General features: G+C 36.5%; 2 protein-coding genes across 3 annotated transcripts in view; both read right to left on the reverse strand.

Moving 5' to 3' along the window:
• LOC144959054 (uncharacterized) overlaps nucleotides 1–12,142 on the reverse strand; it is a 136,088-nt gene that overhangs the window by 78,705 nt on the left and 45,241 nt on the right. The gene's annotated exons all lie outside the window — the stretch shown is intronic.
• The window catches only part of LOC144958941 (mannose-1-phosphate guanyltransferase alpha-B-like), a 43,217-nt gene that overhangs the window by 27,320 nt on the left and 3,755 nt on the right, over nucleotides 1–12,142 (reverse strand). Inside the window, exons 5-8 of the mRNA XM_078891238.1 lie at nucleotides 12,084–12,099; nucleotides 8,604–8,726; nucleotides 2,258–2,330; nucleotides 1,430–1,575 (exon numbers count right to left, since the gene is read on the reverse strand). Of these exons, the coding sequence (XP_078747364.1) occupies nucleotides 1,430–1,575; nucleotides 2,258–2,330; nucleotides 8,604–8,726; nucleotides 12,084–12,099 (358 nt within the window). The remainder of the gene's footprint in view (nucleotides 1–1,429; nucleotides 1,576–2,257; nucleotides 2,331–8,603; nucleotides 8,727–12,083; nucleotides 12,100–12,142) is intronic.

Below are 12,142 nucleotides of genomic sequence, written 5' to 3' on the forward strand. Positions count from 1 at the left end.
GGAACAAAACAGACAATGGACGTTTCGGGTAGAACCCGAAACGTCCATTGTCTGTTTTGTTCCCATACTAAGCCTCTCCATTTTTTCTACCCGAAACGTCCATTGTCTGTTTTGTTCCCATACGAAGCCTCTCCATTTTCACTCTTTCGTTAGTATTTTACGACCACCGGCTTCAGGCAGCCCCTACCGTTTTCATCATTATGCTCCACAACTAACATTTCCAATTTTGCTTGATTTCCGCATTTTCAAGAGTAAGGGTCCCTTCAGAGATCCCTTTGTAAAACTTATTGGTCTCTTTAAGTACACATGTGTTGCTTACATGAAAGTGTAGTACAGGTGTGTCCGAGGAGTCATCTTCCATAACTTGCTAAGTAGCATTTTCACCATTCCCAGAATACTGCATTTGTTTTACAAACGAAAAGGCCAAAATGGAAAGGATTCGGATGCGAACGGTACAGACAACAGACGTTTCGGGCACAAACCCTTCGTCAGCACAACAATAAACAAAGAACCGTAGAAAACAAATTGAGTAAAATGGAGTATACGTTGTAGTATCTGTACTCTTTCGTGGCTGGAGTGTGAATAAAGTGTTAGCGTGGTGGGGTGCGTGGGGTATTCTCACGATCCCAGACTTCTGGCAGCTCCCACATGACAAATTTAAACTTTTACCTTTTTTTTTTGTCATTTAAATTTATCAAGTGACTTAAAGACAAAAAAAAAAACAAAAAAAAAAAAACAAAAAAACAAAAACAAAACAACAAAACAAACAAAACAAAGCACCCAAAGCAACAAAAACATGTTTGCCTTATAAAACAATATCATTAGCGTTTATAGATATATATTTTTATTATTTTAGGTGAGTGGGATCTGATAACTCAATTGCTAGAGCGCTCGCTTCCCACGCTCTAAAGGGATAGCGTTCAATCTCAGTTGAAGTCAAGATTTTTCTTTGAACCCCCTACCCACCCAGCAGTGGTTTGGTAGCTGGGTCTGTTTGATCTGGCGAAAAGTACTTTGCGATAGATTTTCATCCTATCCAAAAGATAGTACGTAAAGGCTATAGTTATATTCATGTATATAAACTGGTATAAACTCCTCGGGGTTCATGGACCAAATGGATATGGAGGACTACTTTTTAAATTCATTTTTATCATTTTCTTTCTTTTTTTTTTCTAAACTTTCTTTGTTGATTCTAAGGCGTCCAAAATATTTCTTGAGTGTGTTAACTCATTTTTATAGATCTATCTGAGACCTATCAGGTCTTTAACCAGCTAACTGCCGTACTCGGGAAAACACACAAAAAAATTGCCAGAAAACTCGTCCTTCAAATTTACACCAATTTCAATGACCCCAATCTTGGAGAAAAAAACAACAAAAAAACAACCATCACACATGGGACCTCCCGATGAGTCCCAAATGGGCTACTTACATTTTGCAATAACGTTTAGCCTTGCACAGAATTCCCAAAACAGAATGGAGTGCTGTTCGAACCATTTTTTCAACTCGTTGAATTCCACTTGTGTCTGGATAACCAATTCCCGGAGACCAAATTGTCTGCAACGTTCGATCACGGTCCTAAGGAAGATAGATATAAATATTTTTTAAATAGCGCAAAATCTACTGAACGTGCCCAAACTCAAAGCACTTCACTAGGGGTCCCTAGACACCGGCAACACTTAACACGTGGGACGAGACATGACGCCTGTTTGGTGATAGTACTTTTTTTTTTCTGACAGACAACGCTGTTAGCGTACTATCATTTTACCATATTAATACTTGTACTACTACTGCTACCACTACCACTACTGCTGAGGCTGCTGCTACTGCTACTACTACTACTACTACTACTACTACTACTACTACTACTACTACCACTACTACTACCACTGCTGCTGCTGCTACTACTGCTACTGCTGCTGCTGCTACTACTACTACTACTACTACTACTACTACTACTACTACTACTACTACTACTACTACTACTACTACTACTACTACTACTACTACCACTACTACTACCACTGCTGCTGCTACTACTACTACTACTACTACTACTACTACTACTACTACTACCACTACTACTACCACTGCTGCTGCTGCTACTACTGCTACTGCTGCTGCTGCTACTACTACTACTACTACTACTACTACTACTACTACTACTACTACCACTACTACTACCACTGCTGCTGCTGCTACTACTACTACTACTACTACTACTACTACTACTACTACTACTACTGTTACGAATACTCACGGGACTGCTTCATCCTGTTTTAAGTCCACGTAATAACTTTTCCCATTGATAATAATCTGTTGAAGTTCATTTCCTTCGGGAAATAAAATAAGGTAATCACAAAAGATAAGTTTAGTGTAGACTTAGAGGTAATTTAATTCAAATTTGTAAGATCGAACAAAAAGTTAACTGGGATTCTAATAAGTTCTTCAAATATGCAGTTTGACGTCAGCAAGTGGTGGGGTTTTCAAAATCGTTTTAAAGAGTGGTGTCTAACATCAATGCGTACTCCCTCTTTAATTTTCAGAACAGTATATGTATATGTTACAGTGAATGGCATATTAAGTCGGACTGTGAAAAGGTTTGAACTGAGATATCGCGAAGTTTTTTATCCAAAATGAGTTCTTGTCATAAATGATTAAATCAACCCTTTATGTACAGCTTCAGGGAAATATCAAAGCTTAATTTCACTTCTAAATATTTTTACAGCTAGTCAAGTTGAAAAAGTATGAAATTTGAGAAAAGTTCTTGGATACCGTTCCCATACACCTGACCATAACTGCATGAAAAATCACCCGATTTACTTAAAATAAAGATTAAAATGGTCTGGGGAAATATTCTTTTTGAAAATGATAAAAATATGCAAATCAAAAATGTTTCATCTTCCGATTGATTATGCCATGCACTGACACAAATTTCGGACACTCTCCAAGTCTGTTCAAGAACTGCGATGAATGCCGACGTCTATAAGAACTGTGTTGAGAAGGAATTCGATTACCCTTGGTTTGAATTTGATGAATAATGTATGTATGGCAATGTGAAAATTGTTATCCTGTACGTCATATGATGCCAATGTACACATCAGTCATTCATCACTGTGACAAGGGTTAGGGTTAGGGTTAGGGTTAGGGTTAGGGTTAGGGTAAGGGTTAGGATTAGGGTTAGGGTTAGGGTTAGGGTTAGGGTAAGGGTTAGGGTTAGGGTTAGGGTTAGGGACGAAAGGCCAAACTATTGACCTAGTAATTTAGTAGTCTACTGCCGTTGTTTTTAAAAACACAGTATATGCAATGTTAACCAAAAAGCACATACTGTGTTCTTTAACAAAACGGCAGTATAGTATTGTAATATTGTATTGTATTGTGTTTTGTTAGAAACTGCAAGCTAATTCCATTCCAAACAACTTGTACTTGTTTGCAGGTCTGATAACCCGAGTTGCTACGGGCTCGTTGTTTTAATAGAAATACTCTCAAACCAACGTAAAATATTATCCATTACAACGCTGTTAGATCAAGCCCATAAAATCAAACCTGCTCATAGGCGCTGTTAGATTCCAAGTGACGAGGAGTTGCCGGTTAAATTATTTTTAAAAATTATTTGACAATCGAATATCTTTTAATGAAAAAACGCCAAATTGGCAACTCTGGTAATTTTATGAGGAGAGATAAATTTCTTATAATAACTTTGCTTCAGTATGAGGTCATATCAACATGTTTGAAATAATTAACGAGTTGGATATGTCACAAAATAAATGGTCGGAGACGTTTAAATAAAGACCACATTGTTTTTATGACACTTCTCCACATCTTTATCAAAAGAAGTTTTTAATAGGTGGAAGCATTTCCGTATGAAGTCCGACGTCATCTTGACATTCAAAAAATGTTTATTTTGAAAAAGCAGCAATTCAAAAGATGTAATTGATATATATCCTATGTATTGATGTGCACGTCGACGTATAGACTTAAATACAGGTCTGATAACTCAAATTGATATGTAGTCATTGTTGAAATGAAAATACTCTCAAATCACCGCAAATAATTGTCCATAATAACGTCAAATCAAGCTCATAATCTGCGTTCGGTTCATATAGACCGACGTGTACATATTTGCAGGTCTTATAACCGAACTTCCATTGTATTTCACGTGCATAAATTAGCAGGTCATACAACTGGACTAATTTATGGGCCTAATTTAATACTGTTGTAATGGGCAATATTTTCCGTTGACATGAGAGTTTTTCCATTACAACAATGAGCCCATAATAATTTGGTTTATCAGACCTGCAAATAAACACACGTCGATTGCATCCCATATTTGAAAAAAAAAAACATCATTTCTGTTTATTTCCACAGCGATACTTGATTAATTCGAATTGATTTTATATTCGTGCATAACAAAGACAAAGCAATACAAATTTACGAAGTAGAATTAATGAGGCAAGACCAGTATCTATTTGATGTTAAAACTAAAACACGGAGCACAACAATGGAATCTTTTGTGTACAATGGAAACTCATAAATCTGTACTGTGAGTTGGTGATGGTTAAACAACAAAGGTTGTCAGAATACATTACAGTTACGTGGCTTGACATTTCATGGGCTTTTTCATTATAATGGATTGGCACTCATCTATAAATAGAACTGTTTGATCTTCTATTATATAGCGCAATATCCACTAAGATTTTTTAAAAACCTGAACAAGTTTGTATGAAAGGTGCCAACAAAGCAAGAAAGACAATACAACCCCCCCCCCCCCCCCCGCCCCCCTTTCCCAACAAAAATTAAAAACAAAAACAAAAACAAAACATCCCAAAACATCAGCCCACCTCGACTCTTACATCAGTGCCTGCTCCCTGGCTTCTTTATACCCACTAAACGTACTCAAAGCGCTTTACAAAGGGTCCCTGAACCAACAGCATAACACGTAACACGGAGAACGAGAAGTGACGCCTGTTAGGCGACATTTCCGACAGAGACAACGCTGTTAACGGCCAGGTACTTATTTTACAATTGAGTACGGTGAGAGAATGTGAGCCTTTTTCCAAGGAATCAACTAGGCGCCGAGCGAGGCTCGAACCCATGACTTTCCGATCCAAAAAAGAGTGTCATACCACTAGACCACATAGCCGCACCAAAGTTGACGCCACTCAGATCTTTGTTATTGTTTTTAGCCAGCAATTTCTATGAGTAGTTCTCACTAAATTGTATTAATCAGATTACAAACGCTTAAGGTTACACATAATTTTGTGTGTTCGTACATTATTTCCGGCTGGCGAATGTTGTGACTCTGAGGCTGAGCGCAAAGCATCAATATTTGTGCATTATTATTATTATTATTATTATTATTATTATTATTATTATTATTATTATTATTATTATTATTATTATTATTATTATTATTATTATTATTATTATTATTATTATTATTATTGTACAAAAATGAACATAATAAAAAAAAATAACGAGATACAAAACAAGGAATGCTTTGGGTTCAAAACCCTTCCACAGTCAATAACTAATACAGTAAAACTGTTGAATATAACTTTAAATCTAGACAGTTTATATAGATAGTATGCAGATGACGTCACTCAGGCCTTTGTTATTGTTTTTGCCATCCGCGTTTGTGAGTTGTTCTCACTAAACTGTATTCACCAGACTATAAAATTTCATGGTTACACCGAGTTTGTGTGTTGGTCTGTTATACTTCCGGATGGCAATGTTGTGAACTCCTTGGCCAAGCGCATTCTATCTATAGTATTTCGTTCTTTAATTTCCACATCTGTTTTGTTTATTGTTGTAGATCAATCCCTTTTCAGTCCACGTTCTAGCAGCACTGTATTCAATAAAGCCCCACTCGCATCGCTCTCAGAGATCTTTAGAGACGACGATAGCTTAGAGTGCTGCTATGTGGTCGGTCGAGTGGTATGACACTCGCCTCCGGATCGGAAGGTTCTGAGTTCGCATAGTTGAGTCATTGGAAAAGGCTCTTTACTCACATTCTCTCATCGTAATCATGTGTAAATCAGTACCTGGCCGTTAAAAGCGTTGTCTCTGTCGAAAAAACACCATTTGTAATTTCGCCCAACAGGCGTCTTGTCTTATGCTCTTGTTGACTAGGACTCTTTATAAAAACGCTTTGAACAAGTCTACTGTGTCTATAGAAAAGCTCAAGTTTTTTGTGCGCTATGTGGTCTAGCTGTATAGTATTCGCTTTCAGATCGGAAGGTCCTGGGTTCGGGTCCCGCTCTGAGCGGCTCATAGTTGAATCCTTGGCAAATTCTCTTTACTCACATTCTCTCACCGTACTCAAGTGTAAAATAGAACATAGCCAGTAACAGCGTTGTCTGTGTCAGAAGAAATTTGTTATCTCCTAACATGCGTCATGTCTTGTCTTACATGTTAAATTTGCTGTTGGCTATGGAACCATTGCAAAGCTCTTTGAGCACGTATGGTGTATATTGCGCCAAATAAAAGCTCGTCTTTAAGGTTATTTTTTTTTAAGGCGTCATGTCTCATCTTAAATATTTAGTGTTGCTGTGTGCTTGGGACCCTCTGTAAAGCGCTATGAGCATTTTTAGTGGATAGTGCCTTAAAGATAGAATGCGCTTGGCCAAGGAGTTCACAACATTGCCATCTGGAAGTATAATGGACCAACACACAAACTCTGTGTAACCATGAACTTTTATAGTCTGGTTAATACAGTTTAGTGAGAACAACTCACAAACGCGGATGGCAAAAACAATAACAAAGGCCTGAGGGACGTCATCTGCATACTATCTATATAAATACTCACTTTAAAAAAATAGAATAACAATATCCAACCCTGAATAGATAGTTCGAAGATGACGTCACTCAGGCCTTTGTTATTGTTTTTGCCATCCGCGTTTGTGAGTTGTTCTCACTAAACTGTATTAACGAGACTATAAAAGTTCATGGTTACACAGAGTTTGTGTGTTGGTCCGTTATACTTCCGGATGGCAATGTTGTGAACTCCTATGCCAAGCGCATTCTATCTATACAATGGGGTAACCCGTGGTCTTCCTAAATTAAAGGCCTGAATTGACCAAAAAAATTACGTCTCAAAAGAAGATGATGCTCACCAAACAAAAGTGAAAAATGAGATGTTGTTAGAAGTGCTCAAGGAATCAGGAAACGAATGATTCGATTGGTTGAGTTACTGATTGCAACCGTGGCCTTCGTAAAGTTATGGCCTGATATTGACCAACAAATGACGTCATAATGCCAATCTTTTGCCACAAAAGAAAACAAATCGTGAGTTGTATTCAATAGTTCAACCAATGGGACCACACGTTTCCATGAGCTCTACTTATGACAACTCACTAGGCGGTGCAAAAACCAAATAATGACGTCAAACTGCCAGTCCTTTTGGATTTCAGTATCAGGCTATAACATAACGATGGCTACGGTGATTCTGACCAAATAATGACGTCAAAATGCCAGTCCTTTTGGGTTTCAGTATCAGGCTATAACATAACGATGGCTACGGTGATTCTGACCAAATAATGACGTCAAAATGCCAGTCCTTTTGGGTTTCAGTATCAGGCTATAACATAACGATGGCTACGGTGATTCTGACCAAATAATGACGTCAAACTGCCAGTCCTTTTGGATTTCAGTATCAGGCTATAACATAACGATGGCTACGGTGATTCTGACCAAATAATGACGTCAAACCTGCCAGTCCTTTTGGATTTCAGTATCAGGCTATAACATAACGATGGCTACGGTGATTCTGACCAAATAATGACGTCAAACTGCCGGTCCTTTTGGATTTCAGTATCAGGCTATAACATAACGATGGCTACGGTGATTCTGACCAAATAATGACGTCAAAATGCCAGTCCTTTTGGATTTTCAGTATCAGGCTATAACATAACGATGGCTACGGTGATTCTGACCAAATAATGACGACAAAATGCCAGTCCTTTTGGGTTTCAGTATCAGGCTATAACATAACGATGGCTACGGTGATTCTGACCAAATAATGACGTCAAACTGCCAGTCCTTTTGGATTTCGGTATCAGGCTATAACATAACGATGGCTACGGTGATTCTGACCAAATAATGACGTCAAACTGCCAGTCCTTTTGGATTTCAGTATCAGCATAACATAACGATGGCTACGGTGATTCTGACCAAATAATGACGTCAAACTGCCAGTCCTTTTGGATTTCGTTATCAGCTATAACATAACGATGGCTACGACAAAAACCAAATAATGACGTCAAAATGCCAGTCCTTTTGGATTTCAGTATCAGGCTATAACATAACGATGGCTACGGTGTTTCTGACCAAATAATGACGTCAAACTGCCAGTCCTTTTGGATTTCAGTATCAGGCTATAACATAACGATGGCTACGGTGATTTTGACCAAATAATGACGACAAAATGCCAGTCCTTTTGGGTTTCAGTATCAGGCTATAACATAACGATGGCTCCGTTGCAACACAAAATTCCCCATTTTAGCGTAATCTTAGTCTTCCTTATGATGATTTTCTTATGGGTTAGTATCGGGTCTTTTAGTTAACGAAGCTACAGTCAAGTCCTACCTGTCTTTAGTTCGTCGTACTGACAACAGAAACCAATCTGTACTCCACAAACCTCGGGGTGGGGCTTATTTTCTGGATCTCCTTGTCATGACTCACAAATGCAACACAACCGACGTTCTCATTTTTTTCAATCGCCAGCTCTCCTGGTTTAAAATAATATGTAGATGTTCAAAATCTATTTTTAGGTAGTCTGTCAATACTCATGTTAATAAATATACTAAATAAATAGAATAAATAAATAAGTATATAAATAAAACTAATAATCTTGGATAATCTTGGTTAGATAAAACTAAATAAACATTATTCACTCATGGAAAATGGTTGTAACAACGTAAATAGGGTTCCAAAGTCGTGAGTTCAATCCCTTTGAATAATTGAACCGTATTTTGGTTTAAATGTGAAGCATAATGCGTGTATGAATAAAAAATGAACAATCGGTGCCGTTCCCAACTTTGGCCCTACTTTCTTTGCAAGGAACCAACCAATTGGTTGCAAGCCGGACATGACGTCAAACTTTGGAACGCTTTTACAAGAAAGTATAAATACGTGTTATTAAATGTGCTTACACATCAATATCATAAAGCAATGTATAGTAGATAAAATAGGAATACAATTAATAGTAAACGTGCGTCTATAAAATTAATATTGACACATACAAAAATGATATAAATGTTTTGTATAATATACGATTTTTTTATTTGTTTGTATTTATTACACGAGTTATTTTATCGTGCCAAATAACAATACAAACATGCGATAACAAAAAACAAAACAAAAACAAAACTAGTTTAATAAATACAAAGAAATAAAAGAATAATATACAGGTCTTGACCTTTTATTGGATTTTCGGACGAGGGACGAGCCCGGACCTTCGGGGACAATCCCCAAGGTTACGAAATAGGGAATGAGATTAGCAGAAGAGTAGCGTCCCTTGATTAGACGTCACCCAAGTCTGTGACGTCACCGGCGAAAAGTTATTAGAGAGAGAACGTCATGTTGGTTGTGCGCATGCGTTTCTGGTCCTCGCTTCCGGTGAAAGCGGCTTGAGACACTTCAAAACCAAATTGACGTTCTCTCTGTAAGTGACGTCCAATCAAAGGACGCTACTCTTCCGCTTATCTCATTCCCTATATTCAAAACTGGTCAAAAGCTATTATTTCCACCCCTTATTTTGGAAAACCCAGTCTTTTCATAGTAAATGCGTAATCGTTGAATAATGCTTTGTACCCGTGGTATAATATATTCATTCAACGATTGCAGAATATTTACGCTTAATTTATTGGCTTAAATAAACTAACTATCTATGAAAAGACAGCTGATTGTTCATTAAAAAAAACAACATTTTAGTGCGCATTAATATTATTTAAAAGTTTATCTTTCTTGGGTCAAGGTCAAAGTCAAATTGTCATTCAAGCAGGTGTAGAAAAATACAAATGGCGAATCGAAGCATATCTACTCTGGCCATGCACCCAAAACCATCAAAATTCACAACCAATTACTCAATCAAGCTGGATTATCTTTTATTGTTGCTGTTGTTGTGCGGCTATGCGGTCTACTGGTATGACACTCGCTTTCGGATCGGAAGGTCCTGGGTTCGAGCCTCGCACTCGGCGCATAGTTGAGTCTTAGAAAGGCTCTTTACTCACATTCTCTCACCGTACTCAGGTGTAAATGAGTACCTGGCCGTTAATAGCGTTGTCTTTGTCCAAAGAATTGTAATCTCGCCTAACAGGCGTCGTGTCCCGTCCTACATGTTAAATGTTGCTGTTGACCAGGGACCCCTAGTAAAGAGCTTTGAGCACATTTAGTGGATATTGCGCTATAGAGCTCAATTTTTTATTTTTTTTTTGTTAGCTCAACAAGGGTTTTTGAGGCCGAAACGTCCCGTGCTTGGTACTTTGTTCTTTTTTAAAGCTGTTATATTCATGTTTGTTTATTACTTTTTACAGTCCACAGCTTCTTGCATCGTAATATCACTTTGGGGATGTGTATTGATAGTCTATTGATAGTTTGAAGATGACGTCACTCAGGTCTTTGTTATTGTTTTTTGCCATCCGCGTTTTTGAGAAATGCTCACTGAACTGTAATTAACCTGACTATAAAAAGTTCATGGATACACACAGTTTTGTGTGTTGGTCCGTTATACTTCCGATGGCAATGTTATGAGCTTCTTAGCCAAGCGCATACTATCTATAGATAGTTCGAAGATGACGTCACTCGGGTCTTTGTTGATGTTTTTTTGCCATCCGCGTTTATGAGTAATGCTCACTGAACTGTATTAACCCGACTATAAACGTTCATGATACACACAGTTTTGTGTTTGGTCCGTTATGGATGGCAATGTCATGAGCTTCCTGGTGGCTTTATTTATGAAACACAAGACGGAACAATTTATATCGGAACAAAAAATGGGGGGATTTTTAAACTAAACAGTTCTGAAGATCGCTTAGTTTTGGTTAACAAAATAAATGTATACGGTGGTTTTATGTATCAAACAGAGGATGGAACTATTTATGTAGGGACAAACAACCAAGGCCTTAAAAAATTAGACACTAATGGTAATTTAACTCATGTAAGTGATTTAAATGTTTTTATGGGCTTTATGTATCAAACAAAGGATGGTTCAATTTATTTAGGAACTTACAAAGATGGATTATTCAAATTATCTAATGAAAAAGAAAATGATGATGTTTTAAAAGCTAGAATCGAATTAGAGAAGTTAGATGGAACAAAAAATAATCTTCAAAGTCAAATTCTTCCCTCTAAATTAGTAAATGAAATCAATCCTAAGAAAATAGGTTTTATAGAACCAGAGTCATTTAAAAAAGATAATATTAAAGTAGTTTATAAAGTCAATACTTATAATGATAAAAAGGGACAATTAACTATTAAAGCAAAATTATGAAAAAATAGTTCTATAATCAAAAGTACTATATTTAGTTTAAATGGCTATAAAAAATCATCATCAACTGAAAAATCATCATCATCTGAAAAATCATCATCATCTGAAAAATCATCATCATCTGAAAAATCATCATCATCTGAAAAATCATCATCATCTGAAAAATCATCATCATCTGAAAAATCATCATCAACTGAAAAATCATCATCATCTGCCGACTCTAAAAAACCTAAATCTTCACTTGGAGGTGGAGCGATAGCAGCAATAGCTATAGGAACAGCTTTTGTAGGAGCACTTACATCATTTTTAGGAATTAAATTTTTACCAAAAATATTAAAAAAATAAGGGGTCTACATTTATGTCATTAAAAGAAAATATTTACTTGATTTAATGTTTTTTTACTTAAAACATTATTTTTTGATCATTATCTTTAGATTTAATTTTATAGTTTTATTGTGGAAAAGTATGTGGAAAAGTAGTTAATTTATTATTAATTGTGGATAATTATATATATTATATATAAACTTACAATATGGATAATATTGAAAAAAAGATAAATATAAATTTAAAAACAAACACCGAACTATTAATTGATTACCTTGAAGCGGTTGTTGCTGATGAAATGATTTTAAATTCTTTTATTAGAGGAATTGAAAT

Source organism: Berghia stephanieae, chromosome 13, assembly GCF_034508935.2.
Source record: "Berghia stephanieae isolate SIO BIC M18660-M18661 chromosome 13, UCSD_Bste_1.3, whole genome shotgun sequence".
NCBI lineage: Eukaryota > Metazoa > Mollusca > Gastropoda > Nudibranchia > Aeolidiidae > Berghia > Berghia stephanieae.